The following is a 26121-nucleotide window of genomic DNA, read 5'->3' as shown; positions in this document are numbered from 1 at the left end:
TCTCTCCCCCATCTCAGGTGAGTGAGCCCCAGAACACTGGTGCAGAGGGAAAGCCCGGGCCAGTTTGCTGGCGCTGCGGGGAGCCGGGCCACCTTCAACAACAGTGCACGGCAATGGAAGTGGGCGCGGTGGTTCGGATCCCTGACACGCCAGAGGCCGCCCTCGATCGGGCCGGAGCGTATCACATACCGGTGAGTATCCAAGGGGCTACATATCAGGCGTTGGTGGATTCTGGTTGTAATCAGACCTGAATTCACCAAAGCCTGGTGCAAAGCGAGGCATTTGGGGGAGCACAGGGGGTGAAGGTGTTGTGTGTGCACGGGGATGTTGACCGCTACCCTTTGGTGTCGGTCCACATTTTTTTCAGAGGGGAAAAAGTTATAGTGAAGGCGGCGGTTAATCCTCGCCTCACCTACTCTTTAATTTTGGGGACTGATTGGCCGGGATTTCGGGATTTGATGACACACTTAGTCAAGAGTGGGTCCTGCCAGTTAATGGGGGGAGGTCCCGGTGTCGCTTTGGCAGGAGCAGCTGTCGCAGAGCCGTCTACGTCATCTCCGCGTCAGAGTGAGGAGCCGCTGGCCCCTCCTCTCTCTGTTGGGGAATCCCTCGCCGATTTCCCATTGGAGCAGTCGCGAGACGAGACTCTGCGACATGCGTTTGACCAAGTGAGAGTAATTGATGGTCAAACGCTCCAGCCGAACGCCACCCCATCCTTCCCCTACTTCGCGATTATGAAGGATAGGTTATACCGAGTGACGCAGGACACTCAGACTAAAGAACGAGTTACACAACTTTTAATTCCAAAGAGCCACCGGGAATTGGTATTCCAGGCGGCTCATTTTAATCCCATGGCTGGACACTTAAGGCAGGATAAGAAACTAGCCCGAATAATGGCCCGATTCTATTGGCCAGGGATTCGCGGCGATGTTCGTAGGTGACGTACGGCATGCCACGAATGCCAGTTAGTAAATCCGGCGGCCATTCCAAAAGCGCCTTTGCGCCCCCTCCCATTAATCGAGACCCCGTTTGAGAGAATTGGGATGGATCTCGTCGGGCTATTAGATCAGTCAGCATGAGGATACCGCTTTATATTAGTTCTGGTGGACTATGCAACACGATACCCGGAAGCAGTGCCTCTGCGCAATATCTCAGCACGCAGTATTGCGGAGGCACTCTTCTGCGTTATCTCCCGAGTTGGAATCCCGAAAGAGATTCTGACTGATCAAGGCACCACATTTATGTCACGGACACTGCGTGAACTGTATGGGCTATTGGGGATTAAGCCGATCCGCACCGACGTGTATCACCCACAACCGGACGGTTTAGTGGAACGGTTCAATCGCACCCTCAAAAATATAATTAAAAAATTCGTGAGGACGCATGTAATTGGGATCAATGGCTTGAGCCCTTGTTGTCCTCAGTGCGAGAGGTCCCCCAAGCCTCCACGGGGTTCTCCCCGTTCGAATTATTATATGGGCGTAAGCTGCATGGCATCCTGGACGTGCTGTGGGAAAATTGGGAGGAGGGACCTTCACAAAGTAAGAACGAAATTCAGTACGTTATGGATCTGTGCGCAAAACTCCACACGCTCACCCACCTAACCCAGGAGAATTTGCGGCAGGCCCAAGAACGGCAAGCCCGCCTGTACAACAAGGGTACGCGCCTTAGGGAGTTCACACCGGGAGATAAAGTACTCATACTGTTGCCCACATCGAGCTCCAAATTGATCGCCAAGTGGCAAGGGCCCTTTGAGGTCACACGGCGAGTCGGGGACGTCGACTATGAGGTGAGGCAAACGGACAGGGGTGGGGCACTACAAATTTACCACCTCAACCTGCTTAAACTCTGGAATGAGGAGGTCCCCGTGGCGTTGGTGTCGGTGGTTCCAGAGAAGGCGGAGCTGGGACCGGAGGTTCAAAAGAGGGCATTGGCATTGCGCACCTCTCCGGTCCCCTGTGGAGACCACCTCTCCCCGATCCAACTCACGGAGGTCGCCCAGTTGCAGACCGAGTTTTCGGATGTGTTCTCGCCCCTGCCCGGTCGCACTAACCTCATCGAGCACCACATAGAGATGCCCCCAGGGGTAGTAGTGCATAGCCGCCCTTACAGGCTACCCCAACACAAAAAAAAGGTGGTTCGGGAAGAACTTGAGACCATGCTCGAAATGGGCATCGTCGAGGAGTCCCACAGTGACTGGAGCAGCCCGATGGTCTTGGTACCCAAGGCCGACAGGTCGGTCTGGTTCTGTGTGGACTATAGAAAAGTCAACGCGGTGTCTAAATTCGATGCGTACCCGATGCCTCGTATTGATGAGTTGCTCGATCGACGGCACTGCTGGCTTTTATTCGACGCTGGATTTGACGAAGGGATACTGGCAGATCCCCTTGACTCCACTATCCCGAGAAAAAACGGCCTTTTCCACACTGTTTGGTATACACCAATTCGTCACACTTCCATTTGGGCTGTTTGGGGCGCCCACTACGTTTCAGCGGCTGATGGACAGAGTCCTCCGCCCTCACGCCACTTATGCGGCCGCCTATCTGGATGATATCATCATCTATAGTAATGACTGGCAGAGGCACCTCGAACATCTGAGGGCCGTCCTTAGGTCGCTGAGATGGGCGGGGCTCACAGCCAACCCAAAGAAGTGTGCGATTGGGCGGGTGGAAGTACTGTATGTGGGCGTCCACTTGGGCAACGGGCAGGTGCGTCCCCAAATTAATAAGACGGCAGCGATTGCGGCCTGCCCGAGGCCCAAGACCAAAAAGGGGGTTAGACAGTTCCTGGGGCTGGCTGGCTATTACCGTAGGTTTATACCTAATTATTCGGACGTCACCAGCCCGCTGACTGATCTCACTAAAAAGGGGGCACCAGATCCGGTCCAGTGGATGGAGCAATGCCAGCGGGCTTTTTCTGAAGTGAAGGCTGCACTGTGTGGGGGGCCACTTTTACACTCCCCTGACTTTTCTCTCCCCTTTGTGTTGCAGACCGATGCATCGGACAGAGGGCTGGGGGCGATTTTGTCCCAGGAGGTGGAGGGGGAGGACTGCCCCGTCCTGTACATTTGCAGGAAGCTGTCAGTGCGTGAGGGGCGCTACAGCACGATCGAGAAAGAGTGTCTGGTGATCAAGTGAGCGGTCCTCGCCCTCCGTTACTACCTGCTGGGGCGCCCTTTCACCCTCTGTTCGGACCACGAGCCCCTCCAGTGGCTCCACCGCATGAAAGATGCCAACGCGCGGATCACCCGTTGGTATCTGGCACTCCAACCCTTCAACTTTAAGGTGGTCCACAGGCCGGGGGCACAGATGGTCATGGCAGACTTCCTCTCCCATCAAGGAGGGGGGGAGTAGGCTGCAGGCCGGATGGCCGCCCGGCCTGAGTCGGGCGGTGGGGGTATGTGGCAGTGGGGGCGTGGTCAAGTGCCGGTCTGTGACAGGAGGGCGGAGTCAGGGAAGGTAAGTGGCAGAATCACTACACCTGACGGCAATTAACCTGTGTTTGTGTGTGTCTTCCCAGTGACCGCGCCCTATTTAGGGAAGGAAATCGGAGAGCAGAGGAGCTCTTCGCCGGACGAGACGCTAGCCTGTGTCTCTAGCCTCCGAATTAACGTTGTGTGAACTGAAAAGTTTGACAATAAAAAAACCCTCTACGAACCTGATCTCTGTCCTGCCGTCCTCTGTGCTCCACCCACGCTTAGCGAACCGCTACAAGGCCTTATCAAGAGAGTTTTGGGTTGGTTGTCCTTGGGAGATGCTTTATGTGGATGACCTGGTCGTAATCGCAGAATCCTTGGATGAACTACTTGAGAAGCTGAACTGCTGGAAGATTGGTCTTGAGGAAAAGGGCCTGAAAGTCAACATGGGGAAGACCAAAGTCATGATCTCTGGTAATAATCTAAACACACTGAGAATCTCTGGAAAATACCCTTGTGGTGTGTGCAGAAAAGGGGTTAGCCAGAATTAAATTTTCTCAAGTGGTTGCAAAATCTGGGTACACAAAAGATGTTCTGGTGTGCAGGGGAGGTTAGTTGAAAACCCAGATTACAAGTGTCAGCATTGTCTCGGAGGAGCTCAGCCAATTGATGCAAGACCATGCAGTGAGGTAATGTTGGCAGGTAGCAAACTAGAGGTCGTCGATAGCTTCGTATACCTTGGTGATGGTATCTGCCTAGGAGGTGGTTGTGAACTGGTAACGATTATCAGAACTCATTCTGCTTGGGGAAAGTTTAGAGAGCTGCTGCCATTGTTAACCTGCAAAGCTGTCTCGCTTCATACCCGTGGTCAACTATACAGCAGTTGTGTGTGTAGCACCAATACAGATCTGAATGTTGGACACTCCAAAGAGATGACCAAAACGGCTTGAGCATAATGAAAGAGCCATACTTTTGTGGATGTGCAATGTCAAAAGAGGAACACAAATTAGCATGTCTTCTCTTCTACAGATGCTGAACCTCCGTCACCTTGACACTGTCCTCAGATGCAATCGTTTCCATTGGTTTGGACACGTCCAACGCAGTAATTCTTGGATCAACAGATCTATTACCTTGGAAGCTGAAGGAGCGAACAACTGTGGCCAACCTCGAAAAAGCTGGAAAGAATCTGTCCGTGCTGACTGGAAGCTATGGAATATCGCAGAGAAGGTAACTCAAGACCGTGCTGAAAGGAGAGCTCTGCTGAAGACTGCTAGTCACACACACTTCTGACGTGTCAACTGACTCAAAACGGATAGTGAGTGAGTGAATTCACTTCAAACATCAGAATAGGAAAAATTGTGATCTCTGTGACTTTCACTGTGGCATGGGTGTTGGTGCCAGATGGACTGGTTTGAGTATTTCAAAAACTGCTGATCTCCTGGGGTTTTCACACACAACAGTCTGTAGAGTTTACACAGCATGGTGTGAAAAACAAACACTGAATTAGCAACAGTTCTGTGGGTGGAAATGTCTTGTTGATAGGAGAGGTCTGAGGAAAATGGCCAGATTGGTTTGAGCTGCCAGGAAGGCTATAGCAACTTATATAATCACTCTTTACAATTGTGGTGAGCAGAAAAGCATCTCAGCATGCACAAAACATTGAATCTTGAAGTGGATGGAGTACAACAGCAGAACACCATGTCAGGTTCCACTTCTGTCAGCCAAGAACAGGAATTTGAGGCTATCATGGGCACAGGCTCACAGAAAATGGACAGTTGAAGATTAGAAAAAAATCATCTGGTCTTTCTCCAGTCTTCAACTGTTCAGTTTGGGTGAACCTGTGCCCATGATAGCCTCAGATTCATGTTCTTGGCTGACAGCAGTGGAACCTGATGTGGTCATCTGCTGTTGTAGCTTACCCAGCAAACACAAAAACGTTTATATAACATTGTATAAACGTTTGGCTAACGTTTCAGAAACGTTACAAAATAACGTTTATAAAACGAAAATTTGTGGACAATTTTTTCGTTTTATAAACATTTGAAAAACGTTATATAAACGTTTGAAAAACATTCTGGAAACCATCATACAACATTCTGGAAACGTTTCAGAAACGTTTTTTAAAACATTGTATAAACGTTTCTTAAAACCATTTAAAAACATTAAAGAAATGTTTTAGAAACGTTATTAGAAACATGTTAATACCTCATCTCATCTCATTATCTCTAGCCGCTTTATCCTTCTACAGGGTCGCAGGCAAGCTGGAGCCTATCCCAGCTGACTACGGGCGAAAGGCGGGGTACACCCTGGACAAGTCGCCAGGTCATCACAGGGCTGACACATAGACACAGACAACCATTCATACCTACGGTCAATTTAGAGTCACCAGTTAACCTAACCTGCATGTCTTTGGACTGTGGGGGAAACCGGAGCACCCGGAGGAAACCCACGTGGACACGGGGAGAACATGCAAACTCCACACAGAAAGGCCCTCGCCGGCCCCGGGGCTCGAACCCAGGACCTTCTTGCTGTGAGGCGACAGCGCTAACCACGACACCACCGTGCCGCCCATGTTATTACCTGTTAAACTTATAACAACACATTTTTGTTATTGCACTTAAGTTTATTTCATTCCTCTTTGCAAGTTCAACAAAACCGATTTGAGAGCAGAGTTTTTTTACATAGACAATATTCACATTTACATATAAAGCCTTCATGAACAGCAAAAATGATAAAGATACTAGTATTAAAAATTTATCTAAATTTATTAAAGAAGCCTTGTTACTAAGAACCAAAACATTAAAGTTAATGTAATCATAGCAAATGCGCAAAATCAGTTAAAAGTTGAAATAAAAAAGCAAATTAAATCAAATAAGTTGTTTGGCCAAAGCTGTGAGCCTTCGATGAAGGAGATTTTCTAAGATAACTTCTAAGTGGACCCGGCCTTCTCGATCTTGTCCCAACAGCAACACGCTCAAAATGGCGCTACTTCCGGTCCCTGCGCCTGCGCAAAGACGTAGGTCGCGCAGGCGCAGGGAATCAGCGAACAAAATGCCAGGGCCAAAAGGGCGTGTATTTTAGCAAATATAAAACGACGAATGGTTGTCTATCCAAATTATTCAAACCATACTTGATAATTATGAGACTAGAGCCACACATTTAATGATTTATCTATCTATCTAGATCTACATCTAAAAAATATTTAGCTAGATCGAAGGTTTTTTTTTCAACGTTTATTAAACGTTTATACAACCACTTATTTTCCATAAAATTATTCCCATGTTTTTTGTTACTTTTTAAAAACGTCATCATGTAGTGTTTATAATCACACAATTAATTGTAGAAATTTTAGTATTATCTGTTTTAGCCAGAAGTCTCCGAATATGTATAACGTTTTATAAACGTTTCATAAACGTTGTGAATGAAACGTTTTAAAGAGAACGTTTATAAAACGTCAATAAAACGTTACTCATTTACTGATTATTTTGATAATTGTAATACAATCATTATGACATCTTAATATCTAAAAATACCAAGAGATGATAAAAAATGTGCCACGGGTCAGCAAATATGACTTTATTAAATTTTCACCAACGTTTCATAAACATTTCATAAACGTTTAATAAAACCTAACCTTAGTGCAACCCAAATGAAACGTTTTATAAACGTTTTGTGTTTGCTGGGTTATCCACCTCAGGGTTTGACTGTTGTGTGTTTGAGATGCTTTTCTGTTCACCACATTTGTAAAGAGTGCTTATTTGAGTTACTGTAGACTTCCTGTGGGCGGCACAGTGGTGTAGTGATTAGCACTGTCACCTCACAGCAAGAAGGTCCTGGGTTCGAGCCCAGTGGCCGGTGAGGGCCTTTCTGTGTGGAGTTTGCATGTTCTCCCTGTGTCTGCGTGGGTTTCCTCCGGGTGCTCCAGATTTCCCCACAGTCCAAAGACATGCAGGTTAGGTTAGTTGGTGGCTCTAAACTGACCGTAGGTGTGAATGTGAGTGTGAATGGTTGTTTGTCTCTGTGGCAGCCCTGCGATAACCTGGCGACTTGTCCAGGGTGTACCCCGCCTCTCGCCCATAGTCAGCTGGGATAGGCTCCAGCTTGCCTGCGACCCTGTAGAACAGGATAAGCGGCTAGAGATAATGAGATGAGATAATGGATGGATGGATGGACTTCCTGTCAGCTCAGACCAGTCTGCTCATTTTCCTCTGACCTTTCTCATCAACAAGCTGTTTCAGCCTGCAGACCCACAGGATATATATATTTTTTATTTTTCACACCATTCTGTGTAAACTTTAGAGACTGTTTTGTGTTAAAATGCCAGGAGATCATCAGTTTCTGAAATACTCAAACCAGCTCATCACCAATATCTAGAAAAAAAAAGACAGAGAGAGATCACATTTTCCCCATTCTGATGTGTGATGTGAACATTAACTGAAGTTCTAGACCTGTATCTGCATGCTTTTATGTATTGCATTGATGCCTTATAATTGACTGATTAGATAACTGTATGAATGAGCAGGTGACATGACATGACATGATATTTTTCAAGTTCTACATAGGCTACACTTAATTAAGAGATATAGCTCATTTTGCATGATTTTACTTTATCCATATCTTTCTTTGTTTTTCCCCAGATTTTATATAAATATCCATCCATTATCCGTAACAGCTTATCCTGTGCAGGATCGCGGACAAGCTGGAGCCTATCCTAGCTGACTATGGGCAAGAGGCGGGGTACACCCTGGACAAGTTGCCAGGTCATCACAGGACTGACACATAGAGATAAACAACCATTCACACCTACGGTCAATTTAGAGCCACCAATTAGCCTAACCTGCATGTCTTTGAACTGTGGGGGAAACCGGAGCACCCGGAGGGAGAACATGCAAACTCTACACAGAAAGGCCCCCCATCGGCCACTGGGCTCGAACCCAGAACCTTCTTGCTGTGAGGTGACAGTGTTAACTACTACACCACCATGCCACACACACACACACACACACACACACACACACACACACACACACATAAATATACATATATATTTATGTATGTATGTGTGTGTGATATACATACCTATCAATGGCCAAACTAACAAGTAGAGAATAGTGAAACCTATCCAAGCTGTAGCCTGCTGAGACCTTGAGACAGAAATAGACAGAGGAATCGTACGTTCTAAAGGAGGCGATGACCTGGATGACTGAGAACCTTCACAGAGAGACAGAGAAATTATCAGCTTGTTTTAACCCCCTAATTTGTTCCGTGACATGATGTGAAATGCAATACGACAAAATGTAACTCCTTTTTTAGTCATTATTATAATCTATTATTTCTGGCCTGTGGTGCGGTCCTCTGTGCTCATGCGCTGCACAGTTGCACGAGTTCGAGATGCACCAATGTGCGCATGCTGGATACATCACTCCGCCTGGCTCAGACGTGTCCAATTTACTACATCCTGATTGGCTACCGACCAGAAGCGCGTCGCTAAGCAACCGCCCTCGTGCAGAATCAGCACCTAAGTGAGCCGAGTGCCGCATTGAGCAAACCGCGCGCGCTATGACGCACCCATCCGGCGTTTTTATTAATTAAAAAAAATTTTTTTTTTGAGGTGTCTATTAAACCGAGAGCAAAGACAATTTGATTTGATAGTGTACCGTAACGTCAGGGCGGACTGGGACAGCGTTAATGTGAGGAAGAACGGAGTGGTACGTGATTATGGGATGGATGCTCATCACCTCCAGAGCACTTCCCGTATCCTCGACAGAGGACCATCTGAAAGGGGCGGTTAGCTCCTCCTCCACCACCCCCTCCCTCTCCGCGGCCTGCTGCTGCTGAAGCCACTGCTACCCGCAATGGCACACGGATGCGGAAGGATGCGCGAGATGAGGATGAGGAGAGTCAGAGTCAGCGCAAGACCTGCTGAGTCGGTGATGCAGCGACGACAAACACTTCCAGAACTTTGATAAGAAAACAAACAAACCTACCTACCTATAGCATAGGGAGAATTAAAATGTTTTTCGTAAATGGGTTACCGGATATTGTCAAAGAAATGTGACGCTTTTATTAATGTGACGCCTCGCAAAGTAGCTCACTTTATGGTCATTTGGACATTTTCTGCTGGAATAAAATGCCGTCACCGTCTGATTCGAGCAGCGCGGCGTCGCTTTCGGGCTCGCGCGCCTTTTCGGGGAGCCGCCGAGGCACTTCCGGCAGGGCGAGGGCGAGCGCGCGGGTGCTGCTCTACCTGGGCCTGTGTCACCTCGCGCTCGGTGCCATGGTGCTCGCGTTCAGCTTCACGAGTCTGGCGTTCAGCGCGTCTCCCCGCGTGCGACAGTCCTGTCCTTTCTGGGCGGGTTTCTTCGTAAGTATCTCTCTCTCTCTCTCTCTCTCTCTGTCTCTCTCTTGCTCAGCTTGTTAGAGAATAATTAGAATAGAATGCCTTTATTGTCACTATACATATGTACAATGAGATTAAAAGCAACTCCAATCACAGTGCAAACAGCATAATATGCAATATAAAACACAGAACAAAGAATATAGTGCAAAAAAAAAAAAGGGTGCTCCACATTATGGAGTGGGGTATTGCACAGAGAGTGTCCAGGTATCGCACATAAGTATTGCACAGGGAGAGTCCTGGTATTGCACATTATAAGTGTTGCACAGGGAGAGTCCGGGTATTGCACATTATAAAATATTGCACAGGGAGAGTCCGGGGGCTGGGGGGTTAGACTATAAAGTCAGTGCATATTCGAGTTCAGGGTGGTTATGGCTTTTGGAAAGAAGCTGTTTTTGAATCTATTTGTTTTTGTCTTGATGCACCTGTAGCGTCTCCCTGAGGGCAACAGGTCAAACAGATCAAAGCCAGGGTGGGAGCTGTCCTTGGTAATGTTCTTAGCTCTGTTGAGGCAGCGGGAGGTGTAAATGTCCATCAGGGAGGGGAGAGGGCAGCCGATGATCTTCTGTGCTGCCTTTACTACTCTCTGGAGCCTCTCCCTGTCTGCAGCAGTGCAGCTGCCGTACCATACTGTGATACAGTATGTCAGCAGGCTCTCAATGGATGAGCGGTAGAATGTCAGCAGCAGGTTGGAGTCTAGGTTGTACTTCCTGAGGACTCTCAGGAAGTGTAGCCGCTGCTGAGCCTTCTTGATGACTGCCGTGATGTTCTCTGTCCAGGAGATGTTGGCGGAGATGAGAACGCCGAGAAACCGGAAGGTGTGGACCCTCTTCACACACTCGCCGTTGATATGAAGGGGGTCTAGGTCAGTGCTGTGCTTCCTGAAGTCAACAATGATCTCTTGGTTTTCTTGGTGTTCAGAGCAAGGTTATTGTCTGAACACCAGGCTGCCAACTTCAGGACCTCCTCTCTGTAGGCTGCCTCGTCTCCCTTCGAGATGAGTCTGACCACAGTGGTGTTGTCAGCAAATTTGACGATGAGGTTGTTGTTGTGGGTTGAACTGCAGTCGTGGGTGTAGAGGCAGTACAGGAGGGGGCTCAACGCACAGCCCTGTGGAGAGCCGGTGCTCAACGTGTGGGTGGAGGAGAAGTGGGGGCCAAGTCTCTCAGTCTGGGGCCAGTTGATGAGAAAGTCCTTTATCCAGGCACATGTGAGACGGGGGAGGCCGAGAGTGTCCAGTTTTCTGATGAGGATGTCTGGGATTATTGTGTTAAAGGCTGAACTGTAATCCACAAAGAGCATCCGGACGTAGCTCTGGCGCTGCTCCAAGTGGTTCAGTGCAGAGTGGAGAGCTACGGCAATGGCGTCCTCTGTGGATCTGTTCACATGATATGCGAACTGGTGGGGGTCAAAGTCTGGGGGGAGGTAGTCCTTGATGTGCTGAAGAACTAGTCTCTCGAAGCACTTCATGATCACCGGGCTGAGGGCCACAGGACGGTAATCATTCAGGCTGGTGACGGGAGACTTCTTCGGCACTGGGATTATTGTTGCTGATTTTAGGCAGGGCGGGATGACTGCCTGAGCCAGGGAGAGGTTGAAGATCCTGGTGAAGGTGAGGGCGAGCTGATGGGCGCACACTCTAAGCACCTTGCCAGGTACTCCGTCTGGGCCGGTAGCTTTCTTGGGGTTCACTGCCAGGAGCATCTGTCTGACATCGTGCTCCTGTACAGTGAATGGAGTGGTGCAGGGGGCAGGGCTGGAGCAGATGAGTGCTGCTGGGATATTTCAAAGCGAGCAAAGAAGCAATTTAGCTCCTCTGCCAGCAGCGCACTCAGGTCTCCTGTTGACGCATCACAGCCTCTAAAGTTTGTGATGTCTTGTATACCCCACCACACCTCCCATGTGTTGTTGCTGGACAGGTGGGACTCTATACTCATCCTATGGTCCGCCTTGGCTTTTTTAATTCCTCTTTTCAGGTCAGCTCGAGCAGCTCTGTACAGAGCTCTGTCACCTGACCTGAAGGCAGCGTCGCAGGCCCTGAGGAGTGAGCAGACCTGGCTGGTCATCCAGGGTTTCTGGTTTGGGAAAACCCGGTCGTTTTTGTCCACTGTCACATTCCCGATGCAGAACTTGATATAGTCCAGTACCGTTCCTGTGAATATCTCCAGCTCCTGGTGTTCAAATAAGTCCCAGTCTGTCTGATTGAAGCAGTCTTGTAGTTTGGAGAGTGCATTGTCAGGCCAGGTTGTAACATTCCTAATGGTGGGCCTGGCTCTGCGTCTGAGGGGGGTGTAGGCTGGGGAGAGCAGGAAGGAAAGATGGTCTGATTGGCCGAGGTGGGGGAGGGGTATGGCTCTGTACGCGTGCCTGATGTTGGAGTAAACATGATCCAAAGTGTTCTCCCCTCTAATAGAACACTTGACATGTTGATAGAACTTCGGCAGTACAGTCTTCAAATTGGCCTTATTAAAGTCTTCTGCAATTATGTGAACACCGTCGGAGTGGGCTTGCTGCTGTTCATTTATGGTGTTCAGCAGGAGAGAAAGTGCTGTGTTTACACTGGCGTCGGGTGGAATATACACAGCCATGACAATCACTACAATTAGCTCTCTTGGTAGAAAAAAAGGCTGGAATCTTACAGACATGTACTTGAGGTCTGGGGAACAGTGTTTGTCTATAATTGTTCCGTTGTTACACCAGTTATCATGTACATAAATACAGAGCCCCCCTCCTCTGCTCTTACCGGAGTCCTCAGTCCTGTCCCAGCGGAGCAGAGTGCAACCTGCTAGCTGCAAGCTAGCATCGGGAATTCCCGGGTGAAGCCAGGTTTCGGTGATTAATCAAAATACAGCAGTCACGAGCATAGCAATTTCCAGCGAGTTGTAATTCCAGGTCGTCCGTTTTATGCACCAGGGATCTAGCATTGGAGAGATACAGGCTCGGTAGAGGTGGCTTTTGTGGTTGTTTTCTTAGCCTTAGCATAATACCGGACCTGCGGCCCCACTTCTGCTTCCTCTCCCTCCTCAGTCTGCGCCGCCTCCTAGACCCGATAACAATCCACGGAGAGCCCGGTGGTCTCGCTATGTCATCTGAGATGTTATGCGAGTAGTGAAAATCGCTCAAAACAGATATCTGGTATTGGTCACCGATGTCCAAAAGTGTCTGGCGGGTGTACTGGATGTTCGCAGAACCGATGGTGCAGAAAGAAATACAATAATAACAAAAAAGAGCACTGAAAAGGAGAGCCGTGAGCCGCTGCAACCATGCGCACCGCCATCATTTAGCTCAGGGGTTTTCAAAGTGTGGGAGAGTCAGCCCTCCCTCGGAGAGCAAATAAACAACAGCGCCCCCCTTACAATTTTTGTTGTTGCTATACTTAATGTTCCATTTGTATTTTTAAAAAATGGTTGTTGTACACATTTTTTTTCTTTTTCACATTTTAAAAATCTGTGCTTTTTAAAACATCTTGTTTTACACATTTTAAACATCTCATAGCATCGTTAGCTAGCACCTCTTGGCAGACAACACACTGTGGCAGTGGGGCATCTTCAGATCCAGTCCATGAAAATCCAAACTTTAAATAATCGTGGTCATACTTCCTTCTTTTTTCAGTCCCCCCAGGATTCCGCGGGCCTTTTTTGTGATTGTTGCGGGCTAAAATGTCTGATGTTGCGGGGGTTTCCAAAAAATTGCGATGAAAGTTGTGGTGTTTTTTAGGTTTTTGTTGCGATTACATTGCGGGAGGAAGTGAAAGTTGCGAGAAATTGTTGCGATTTTCTCTTTTTGTGATTAAAATTGAGTGATATGTTAAATATTAAGTTATTACTGAAAAACTATTGATTAAAAAAACAAAGACACTGAGAAATGGTCCTATAAACAACTTTACCAATATAAAAGATTACCAGGACTACAAAAATGCAGAAAAATAGGCTTTACTTATCCAAATGCACCTGTTGGTTCAAAAGTTAAAGTGCATAGAACCTCACAGCACAACATGAAGTTACCTTAAAATATAATATAAATGCCTCAGCTTTCATGTAAGAAAAAAAACTATTAATACTAGTACTGTGTGCAGGCAGTCTCTCCTGAAGACTAAATTAAACAATAATTATAAACTAATAAAATAAATGGCTCAGGCTTCATAGAAGAAAAAAAAAACAATTTGAACAGAATCTCACAGTATGATGCTGAAGCTGCCTAAACAATGGAAAATAAAATACCATTTTGGCAAAAATGTTGGCATCCATTAATTTCTTGTATTAAGTAAAAAAAAAAAATAAAGTGCACACAGTCCTTCACTGTAAACATAACACACTTTCAGTAACAGAATTTAAGCCTATATAAACACTGACTCGCACATCATGCAATGTTGCCAGATACTGCTGACTTTTCCAGTCCAAAATATGTTCAAAACCCGCCAAAATGCACTTGAAACCGCCCAATCTGGCAACACTGCGCGCATGCTGCTTCTCTTGAACGTATACACGGAAGTAAGGCGGAAGGCAGTTTGTCGACGTCACCTCAAGACGACGCCAACGATTGGTCAAATTTGCGGTGATTGGATATAATTGCAACACCGCCCTGAATTCGCGGGGATTGGTTGAATTTGCGTTGAAGTTGCAAATCGCAACATCCTGGAGGCTCTGTTTTTTTGCTTGGCCCAGACTCTGTCTCCTCACTCACTGTAGCTTTAGGTACTAAAAATCGATCCATTTTGTCTCTGGTAAAGGCTAGCTGAAGTTCGCTAAATGTCCGCAATAGTAACTTATTCTGGTTTATTTTTCCTCACGTTGCGCCCCCCCCGGGGGGCGCCCCACACTTTGAAAAGCCCTGATTTAGCTGTATGATAATAATGATAATAATAATAATAATAATAATAATAAATAAATAAATAAATAAACCGGAAAATACTAATGTGAATCACTTTATTATTATTATTATTATTATTATTATTATTATACACACACATTCAAATAACCTGTCATGACATTTTATGAAAATACTACTATGCCACAGAAACATTTACAGTGGAATGCTGGATGGGATGCCAGTCCGTTGCAGGGCGGTACACACACACACACACACACACACACACACACACACACACACACACACACACACACCTAGGACCAATTGCTGTTGCTGTCTCTGGTGTTGTCATTCTGCTGTCTTCAAATCATCAGACTGAAGTCAGTTTCCAGGGCTCACCATGTGCAGGTCAAAAACTTGGGCCCTTTCTTCCGCCATGCAGTGTCCCTGAGTGGCTACAACTTCAGCACTCTTGACCAGTGGAAGACTGACTGGCAGCAAACCCCCAATTCATCCAACTCAACATCACCCTGGATGGAAAACCACCACTAGGAGAGAGAGTGGGTCACACTTAACTGTCTGTGCATGGGGATTGGCCGGTTCGGTATGAACATACACCACTGGGGGCTGCATCCATCCGCAGCATGTACGCATGGCAACCTGAAGCAGACTGCCGAGCATATTTTGCACGAGTGTCCCATCCTCCACCCCCTGAGAATGCACACGTTGAACTGAGAAACCCCAAACAGGACACAATAATTTAGCTGCAGCAGCTGTACGATGTTGTGTGATGTTGCCTATGAAAGAAGAAGAAGCTAGGGCCCGTTTAGATAGTCCACCTATCAGCATGGGAGAAAACCAGACAACCTGAAGAAAACCAACAAAGAAACAGTTACCCCTTTTCAACCAACAGGGAATGGGTTCTGTTCTTATTTGTGCACCAAATTTTGAACTGTTCAGAACATTTTGATCAAGAATAAATAGGGTCAGAACCTGAAATGTTGGTTCCCAGCTGGAAGCTGTTTTTTCCAGTGGGTGGCACGGTGGCGTAGTGGTTAGCACTGTCGCCTCACAGCAAGAAAGTTCTGGGTTCAAGTCCAGTGGCCGACGGGGACCTTTCTATGTGGAGTTTGCATGTTCTCCCTGTGTCTGCGTGGGTTTCCTCTGGGTGCTCCATTTTCCCCCACAGTCCAAATACATGCAGGTTAGGCTAATTGGTGATTCTAAATTGACTATAGGTGAGTGTGAACGGTTGTGTGTCTCTATGTGTCAGCCCTGCGATGATCTGGCCACTTGTCCGGGGTGTACCCTGCCTCTCGCCCATAGTCAGCTGGGATAGGCTCCAGCTTGCCCACAACCCTGCACAGGATAAGCAGCTACAGATAATGGATGGATTGGTTTTTCCAGCACAAACCATGATGTCATCAGTGGGCATGTCATTAGTTTGGAGAGGAAGCAGAGCACAGCAATAGAGAACGCAATGGAAAAGGAGACATCTTCAGAAAAAATGGAATGAAAACATATCTACAATAACAGAACAAAACCTTGGAGGTAATCAGTGCGCACCGCCATCTTGGTTCTACTGTTTACTCCTGTTGTGAATTGTGCAACATCCTCTGTTCATGATGCATCCTTGATTACAGCAGTTCTGCTTAAAACTGGCGAAAGCATGGGTCGGGTTGCTAGCAGGCACCAAGGTTCAAAGAATCCTGAACAGAACCGGTTCAAAAACCCGTTCCCTGTTGGTGGAAAAAGGTTATGAGAGAACGCACAGAATCTCCACAAAGGCAGAAAACATTACGTTATAGAATACGTGGAAAAAGTGGTATGGAATAAAAGTGACATTTTAACGGTGGCTGAGAGAGGACACAACACTTCCAAATTAAAGAAATGTTGTAAATTATCAAAGCATATTTAAAAATGGCTAATAATTTAATAATTTTTATAATAATAGTATTTTTCATGTTCACAGTTTTTTTCACAGAGGGGAAAATAAAAGTAATTTATGCAAATGACAAAATTCTAGAGAATTCATGCAAGGTGATGATACATGGGTCAGTAGTGATGAGAGATAGTGTTTTACACTCTTTGTCTGTGTACAGGTGTAGAAACTAGTTACAACATGGTAGTGCATAAACTGTTATACAATGTGAAAAAATAATTGCTCCCTTCCTGATTTCTTTTGTTTTTGCATTTTTGTCACACTTAATAGTTTAAGATCTTCAATAAAATGTACAACCCCCAATTCCAAAAAAGTTGGGATTCTGTGTAAACTGTAAAAATAGAAGTAGAAATTATTTTTAGAAATCATGGACACCACGTCCTCCAGGCTAAAGAGGAGAGGGACCATCCGGCTTGTTATCAGTGCACAGTTCAAAAGCCAGCATCTGTGATGGTGTGAGGGTGTGTTAGTGCACATGACATGGGTGGCTTGCACATCTGGGAAGGCATCATTAATGCTGAATAATATATACAGGTTTCAGAGCATTATGCTGCCATCCAGACAAAATCTTTTTCAGGGAAGGCCTTCCTTCTTTCACCAAGACAATCCCAAACTGCTTTCTGCACATATTAAAACTGCATGGCTCTGTAGTAAAAGAGTTTGGGTACTAAACTGGCCTGCCTGCAGTCCAGACCTGTCTCCCATTTAAAACATTTGGCGCATTATGAAACGCAAAATACGACAAAGGAGACCCCGAACTGTTGAGCAAGTGAAACTGTATAACAGGCAAGAATGGGACAACATTTCTCTTTCAAAACTAAAGCAATTGGTCTTCTCAGTTCCCAAACGTTTACAGAGTGTTGTTCAAAGTAGAGGTGATGCAACACAGTGGTAAACATGCCCCTGTCACAAATTTTTTTAAAATGTGTTACTGACATCAAATTCAAAATGAGCATATATTAAAAAAAAAGATCAGTTTCACATTTGATATGTTGTTTTTGTACTATTTTCAATGAAATATAGGGTTTCCATGATTTGCAGATTATCACATTCTGTTTTTATTTACAGTTTCCACAGCGTCCCAACTTTTTGATTTCATTTATTGAAGGTAAAATTAATCCATCACCAAATGACCCTTTGTGAAAAAGTAATTTTCCCCTCAGTTACTCAATCAGTTAACTAAATGTAATTGATAATTTGGTTCAATTAGATTAGACAGACCCAGGCTTGATTTCTACTAGCCTTTTGACTCTAAAACATTACTTAAATAGAAACTTTCTAGCAATGCGAAATAGGCCAACAGGTCTCAACAAGCAGCACACTATGCCACAATCAAAAGAACTTCCAGAAGATGCATACTTGCCAACTTTTCAAAATTCTCATGGGGGAGAAAAGTGCGTGAACGACATTTTCAATTGGACGAGGGTATGATGCGCGGTTGAAATGATAAAAACAGTGTATCCCAATTAATTGCAAACCATTTGAAATTTATACAATTAAAGAGTATTTGAATTGTTGATATTGTTCTATCAATTACTGTAGGTTATGGGATTCATGTATCAGGCATGAGACAGCTCAGAGTGAAAAATCTGATATAATACTCGTCTTGAATTTTAACAACAATGAAAGGGAAGTCTTAAATCAGATTTTTAGCCGAAAAATCTCATACCTCAATATTGTATACATACAGAGACCCACAGAAAATAACACAAGTGATGCTTTAGAAGAATGTTTATAATTTCTTAAAATAGTCACAGTGTATGAAAGTATTATTGGATTGCATCAAATGTGTTTTCCTTCTGTAAGCTCGTAAAAATACAGAGAACTATAATATAATCTCATCTCATTATCTCTAGCCGCTTTATCCTATTCTACAGGGTCGCAGGCAAGCTGGAGCCTATCCCAGCTGGAGCCTATCCCAGCTGACTACGGGCGAAAGGCGGGGTACACCCTGGACAAGTCGCCAGGTCATCACAGGGCTGACACATAAACCATTCACACTCTCATTCACACCTACGGTCAATTTAGAGTCACCAGTTAACCCAATCTGCATGTCTTTGGACTGTGGGGGAAACCAGAGCACCCAGAGGAAACCCACGCAGACAACATGCAAACTCCACACAGAAAGGCCCTCGTCGGCCACGAGGCTCGAACCCGGACCTTGTTGCTGTGAGGCGACACTGCTAACCACTACACCACCGTGCCGCCCCTATAATATCATATATAAATTAAATAAAATTTTAATAAGATTTAACCAAAATAGTAACAACTCAATTAAATAAATACTGCACTGTCTTAGTAATACTAAAATGCATCTCTCTCACTAAACACTTTCCAACAGAATTTTTAAAAAGCACTAGAAATACTATCAAAATCCTATCGGAATGCATCAAAGGAATTTGCTCATTTGCAAACTTTGACTGAAAGTTTTCAAACAAAATTTAAAAATGGCACTATAAATACTACCATACTATCAAAATATACTCCACAAAGAAATTCACTCGAATGCAGAATTTTAGTACTACCAAAATACACTCACTAGTTTCACTTAAAACCTCAAAACTTTATCAAAATCGATCACTTTCCAGATACCGTATTTTCCGGACTATACGTCGCTCCGGAGTTTAAGTTGCATCAGCCAAAAAATGCATTATGAAGACGAAAAAAACATATATACATCGCACCGGACTATAAGTCACACTTTTTTGAAGGGTTATTCTATCCATAGAATCTGTGATTCTATCTGATAAGCGGCGCGTGGTTACTGCGCGACTGCATTGTTTATTTAATAAACGAACAGCTGAGCAGTGATAACGCGCCCTTTGCCCTGTAAGTAGCCTAGTCTGATTATTTTAAATATCTACTACTATCTTTAATACTATCACTATCGTTATTACTAATAGCCTATATTATTATCTCATCTCATCTCATTATCTCTAGCCGCTTAATCCTTCTACAGGGTCGCAGGCAAGCTGGAGCCCATCCCAGCTGACCACGGGCGAAAGGCGGGGTACACCCTGGACAAGTCGCCAGGTCATCACAGGGCTGACACATAGACACAGACAACCATTCACACTCACACCTACGGTCAATTTAGAGTCATCAGTTAACCTAACCTGCATGTCTTTGGGCTGTGGGGGAAACCGGAGCACCCGGAGGAAACCCACGCGGACACGGGGAGAACATGCAAACTCCACACAGAAAGGCCCTCGCCGGCCCCGGGGCTCGAACCCAGGACCTTCTTGCTGTGAGGCGACAGCGCTAACCACTACACCACCGTGCCGCCCCTATATTATTATTATTATTATTATTATTACTAATATTAGTAGCCTATTACTGATGCATTAATCAGTTTGCTTTTAGAATATTTTTACCGGTAGGGCTTATTATCGCCCCATGGCTCTTTCATCTTTGTTATTAAAGCTGTAGTCATCATTGAGGAGTGTCATTCTTCATTTTTGTCGAATTTTATTTCATCAAATCAGAGGCCAAGTAGGCTATAAGTATATCATCTCCAAAGACAGGTATGGTAGTAAAAACAACCGTCTAGTGAAAAAAAAACAACAACAACTGCTTTTAAATCCCCTACTTAAATCCTTAAAATGAGTCATTTAACTCATGTCTTGTGTGATCTGATCTCCAATGGTGAAATAAACCGGTTGTGATGAGTACAGTCTGTTATTTTAGAAGATAAATGTAATATATAATTTAATATATAGACTAATAAAAATTAATATTTTATAATATAATATCACGACATATTACTGTCTGTAACTGTTTGTCACTAAAGCGTTTTCTCAGATCATAATGTCTGATATTATTATTATTATTATTATTATTATTATAATTATTTTACACACACAATAAGCGCATGTGCGTAAAGTTATAGGAAACCATCCCCCGCCTTTTTTTTTTTTTTTTGAGTCGCCGGACCCACCCACCTCCTGCGTTCTGGGACCTCCCACTTCACAAATTAAGCACTGCCTAAAATCACTACATAACTTATTTAAATAACTATAGGCCTATCATTAATAATAAAACACAGGTCAGTCAAGTTTATCAAGCTGATGATTTCACTCCAAATCAGCAAATCCATTGAATTCCTCATCCTCGGTGTCGCTTCTGAACAACTCTGCCTCCAGCGGCAGATGAAGCGCCGTTTCCTCTTCTTCTGCGTGGCTGTCGTCAGACTCAGCATCAGCTCCAGTTATTCCGCGGTGAAAAAAACAAACAAACAAACATATATACGTCGCACCGGAGTATAAGTCGCATGGCCAGCCGAACCATGAAAAAAAGTGCGACTTATAGTCCGAAAAATTTATTTACTTGTAAACTTTCAATTGAAACTTTCAAACATAAATTCAAAATAGCACTAATACACTCATCAAACAAATTCTCTGTCATGCAAAATTTCACTAAACACTTTAGAAGTTGTACAGTTTGTTTCTGAAATGGTATGGAAGACTAGTTTAATTTCACACTCAAATGTCCATTATATTCTGATTTAAAGTATCTTTACCTTAAAATGTGTAACTGGCTGGTCGAACATTTGCTTATCCATGGAAATTCATTCTCCCATGCAACCTGGTATTTGCATTCATATTTTTGCCGTTTTGGGTTTAGTGGCTATGATGAATGACTGCTTGTAAAAAATGTCGGACAGCCTGGGTGAATCCTACATTACGGAAGTGACTGTCGTTCTGTTCCTTGATTGGTTAAAAATCAGTTGACGTCAGCAGTGTTTCTCATACGATTCTGATTGGACATAATCGGGAGTATTTTTAACTTGGCTGTAGGGATTTCCCAAAACCGGGAGATTATCCAGTTTTTAACAAATACGATCGGAAGGCGGGAGACGGAGGCTAAAATTGGGAGCCTCCGGCCGAAATCGGGAGGGTCGGCAAGTATGAAGATATGAGAAGGAAAGTTATTTAAATATAATCACACTAGAAAGGGTTACAAAGACATTTCTAAGGCTCTGGGACTCCTGCAAACCACAGTGCGAGATTTTATCTCCAAATAGAGATAAAACCTTGGAAAGCGTGGTCAATCTAGCTGGAAGCGTGGCCTACTTAAAATTTCTCCAAAAATGTTTCAATGACTGAATCATCCAGGAAGTCAGAGAAGAGCATCTAAAGAATTGCAGATAAGGTCAGCATTCATAATTCCACCATGAGAAAGAGTCTGGGCAAAAATAGTATTTGTAGAAGAGATACAAGGTGAAAACCCCTGGTTAACAAAAGGAACATAAAGGCTTGCCTCATATTTGCCAAGAAACAACTTGATGACACTCATGTCTTTTGAGATAATGTTCTGTGGACTGATGAGTCGAAAGTGGACCTTTTTGGAAGACATGAGTCTGATAACAATTGGCCATAAAAGCTATCACAGCATTCCACAATAAGAATATCATACCAAGAGTCTAGTATGATGGGGTAGTGTGATGGTATGGGGATGCTTTGCTAGTTGAACCATGAATTTGGCTCTCTAACAGAAAATCCTAAAGGAGAAGATCCAGTCATCAGTCCATTATCTGAAGCTCAAGTGCAGTTCGGTTATGCAGCAAGACAAAGATGATCCAAAACATGCCCACTTCTGAATAGACAAAATTGGTGTTTTGGAGTGGTCCACCCAAAGTGCTGACTTGAACATCAAATGAGTTGCCTTGGCAGGACCTTAAACAGGCAGTTTATATTTGACAGCCAGGAGCTGGCATAGTGGTTAACATGTCCACCTCTCGACCAGGAGAGCATGAGTTCTACTTGCGGTCAGGTCATACCAAAGACCATCATTAAAAATGGTACCTGCTGCCATCTGGTTAGGCACACTGCAATACAGATGTGAGTAGGGAGTCAAACTCTTGTGGTCACCAGATGACTAGCCCCCCACTGTAACCCTAGCTAATAGGTGAGAGGATGAGGGTCATAGAAATGGAATGGAGATTGACGCTGCTTGATGTGGCATGGGAAGGACTTTGATTATATTCGACAGCACTCCAGTGTGGCTGAATCAAAGCAATTCTGCAAAAAAAGAGTGGGCTAAAATTCTTCTACAGTGATGTGAATGACTGATCTACAACTGGGCGCAACCAGTTGTTAAGTTTGGGAGAGCGGTTACTTTTTCACATGGATGATTATACAATAGGAGTTGTGTAAACTTTTCCTTCAATAAATAAAGGGATCATTTAAAGACTGTGTTTTGTGTTTCCATGTTATCTCCTTATATGAGGATGTGAAACCATTTAGTGTTACAAATATGCAAATATAGAGGAAATCAGGAGGGAACAAATACTTTTTCATGGCACTGTATTTGGCCAAGAGGAAGTAAAACCATTTCCAGTTTCTTGGTACAGTGCTTGTGAAATATATCTTGTAAATGGCATAAAGTTTCAAGTATCTCCACATTGCCCTGTAGGTTGTGGCTTCTGGGATAGTAGGAGTGATATCTTGGAGGAGACCCTTCACACTGGTGGTAGGTTTGACTATCATGTATCAGGAAATTTATTTCTTTATTTTGCTTTTTTGATGTGTGTTCAGAGGGAATAAGAAACAAATGTGTTTCATGCAGGTATCACTGTTCATGCTGCTGTCTGCCGTGTGTGTGATTCTCAGCCTGGCTGGCTCCATGCTGTCCTGTCAGAATGCACAGATGGTCAAATCGTACCTCAACTGCCAGGTAAGCTGTCTTCCTTTTTTCTCCTCTTCTTCCCTCTCCTCATCACTTACTTGTCTCACTGCTTGTGCACTACAGACGGACCACAATCTGTGTGTATGCTGTGACCTGAAACAGAAATGCTCTTTGATGAAAGATGAGACTTTAGTGCTCTACCTGCATGCCGACTGCCAATCAGTACGGCATCAACTCAAGGTATTTTCATTTCTATTGTACATTTCTTAGATTGCTAGAAGTCAATTTGTGTGAAAAGTTAGAAGCAGTTAAGGATAGAGTGAGCGGGTGGGGGTAGCTTCTGTTTCTCAGTGTCAGTCACAGTATCATTACTGTATGTACTCAGGGCCTAGAACTGCTTCAGATAGATTGATTATATTACATCACGAAAAGCCAGCTAGCAGACCCAGAGGGTGGAGCAATCACAGTGTATCAAATTTTGATTGGTTTTATTCACTTTCTATGGGCAGGGGAGGGCTCAGAGCCTGAAACACAGGATACAACAGGTGCTGAGGAGGAGCTAGCTGAAAAAAAGCACAGGCTGCACATTCAACTATAATAATAATAATACATAAGACTAAAAAAGAATGATAATAAATAAATAAGCAATTTTATCAAATCATTGCAATAAGTTACAGTACCAGTCAAAGGTTTGTACACCCCACCTCCACTTATTCATAGATTTTTCTGTATATTGACTATTTTCAGTTGAAGATACTGATATTTTCACTGGGAGTGACAAAGTTGGACAGGATGAGAAATGAGTATTTTAGAAGGACAGCAGATGTAGGACAATTTGGAGACAAAGTGAGAGAGGCGAGATTGAGGTGGTTTGGACACTACAGAGGAGAGATCCAGGGTATATTGGGAAAAGAATGCTGGAGATGGAGTTGCCAGGTAGAAGGAAAAGAAGACCAAAGATAAGATTTATGGATGTGGTGAAGGAAGACATGAGGATGGTTGGTGTGACAAAAAAAGATACGGAGAACAGGAGGAGATGGGGGGACATTATCCACTGTGGTGACCACTAATGGGAACAGCAGAAAGAAGAACCACCACCAGTTTTAAAAATCTGTGTAAAACTTTAACCTAAAGGTCTTAACATTAGCATTAAAAATATCTCATCTCATCTCATCATCTGTGGCCGCTTTATCCTGTTCTACAGGGTCGCAGGCAAGCTGGAGCCTATCCCAGCTGACTACAGGCGAAAGGCGGGGTACACCCTGGACAAGTCGCCAGGTCATCACAGGGCTGACACATAGACACAGACAACCATTCACACTCACACCCACGGTCAATTTAGAGTCACCAGTTAACCTAACCTGCATGTCTTTGGACTGTGGGGGAAACCGGAGCACCCGGAGGAAACCCACGCGGACACGGGGAGAACATGCAAACTCCGCACAGAAAGGCCCTCGCCGGCCACGGGGCTCGAACCCAGACCTTCTTGCTGTGAGGCAACAGTGCTAACCACTACACCACCGTGCCGCCCTGCATTTAAAAAAAAATTATATATTTTTATATATATATATATATATATATATATATATATATATATATATATATATATATATATATATTTTTTGCATTACACAACGCCCTTGCCCCAACTTTTCTGAAACGTGTTGCTGACATCAAATTCAAAATGAGCATATATTTTTCAAAAAACAATAAAATTTCTCAGTTTCAACATTTGATATGTTGTCTTCGTACTATTTTCAATGAAATATAGGGTTTCCATTATTTGCAAATTATCGCATTCTGGGGTTGTCTTTCAACAGATTTCAAAATGCATAGAGTTGTGTATAATATTTGTTTTTTGTTAACTTTTTATTGAATCATTTTTAGAAAACAAACAAACAAACAAACAGCAATGCCTTGGGAGTGGGAAGGAAAAGAAAGAAAAATAGGGGGCGCATACAACTTGCATACAGATATCAATGTCACACATTGTACATGGCTTAAAGTGAGTACGTAGACACTTACTTCATTAAATCTTCAACAAAAACTATAGCAGCTGACCAGCTATTTCTTCTTCCTTTTTTGGCTGCTCCCGATTAGGGGTCGCCACAGCGGATCTTTTGTCTCCATTGCTCCCTGTCTTCCACATCCTTCTCATCCCACACCTGCCACTTTCATGTCCTCTCTCACCACATCCATGTATCTCTTCTTTGGCCTTCCTTGTTTTCGTTTGCCTGGCAGCTCCATCCTCAACATTCTCCTTCCCACATGCTCTACTGTACATCACTTCTCAGGATGTGTCCATACCATCTCAGTCTCATCTCTCTTAGCTTAATTCCCAAGCTCTCCACATGTGCTGTCCCTCTGATGTGCTCATTCCTTATCCTGTCCAACCTTGTCACTCCCATCGCAAACCTTAACTCCTCAACTCCGCCACCTCCAACTTTGCCTCCTGTCTCTTCATTAAGGGTATGTTCTCCAATCCATACATCACAGCTGGTCTCACTACTGTCTTATACATCTTACCTTTCACTTTTGTTGGGACTTTCCTATCACAAATGACTTCCAAAATCCTTCTCCAACTGCTCCACCCTGCCTGCACTCTCTTTCTCACCTCACTATCGCAGCCTCCATTTTCCTGCACAGTTGACCCCAGGTACTTGAATTCACCAACTTTCTTTACGTCTACTCCTTGCATCTTCACTACACTCTCATCCCCATTCTCATTGATGCACATGTATTCTGTTTTGCTACTGCTCACCTTCATTCCTCTTCGTTCTAATGCATACCTCCATCTCTCCAAACCCAACTCAACCTCCTTTCTACTTTCACCACATATCACAATATCATTCGCAAACATCATGTTCCATGGTGACTCTTGCCTCACTTCGTCCGTCAAGCTATCCATCACTATGGCAAACAAAAAAGGAC

The 26121-nt window shown here is 44.4% G+C and overlaps 1 protein-coding gene across 1 annotated transcript in view; it reads left to right on the top strand.

Annotated features, from left to right (window-relative positions):
- Positions 1-9530: 9530 nt before the first annotated feature.
- Positions 9531-26121, top strand: part of fam189b (family with sequence similarity 189 member B) — a 69234-nt gene continuing 52643 nt past the window's right edge. Inside the window, exons 1-4 of the mRNA XM_060921438.1 lie at positions 9531-9779; positions 22978-23034; positions 23131-23238; positions 23314-23430. Coding sequence (XP_060777421.1) covers positions 9546-9779; positions 22978-23034; positions 23131-23238; positions 23314-23430 — 516 coding nt within the window. The 5' untranslated portion in view covers positions 9531-9545. The remainder of the gene's footprint in view (positions 9780-22977; positions 23035-23130; positions 23239-23313; positions 23431-26121) is intronic.

The sequence above is a fragment of the Neoarius graeffei genome, chromosome 5 (genome assembly GCF_027579695.1).
Source record: "Neoarius graeffei isolate fNeoGra1 chromosome 5, fNeoGra1.pri, whole genome shotgun sequence".
Classification (NCBI taxonomy): domain Eukaryota; kingdom Metazoa; phylum Chordata; class Actinopteri; order Siluriformes; family Ariidae; genus Neoarius; species Neoarius graeffei.
Note: the sequence above shows the minus strand (reverse complement) of the source record. Positions and strands in the feature narration are given on the sequence as shown.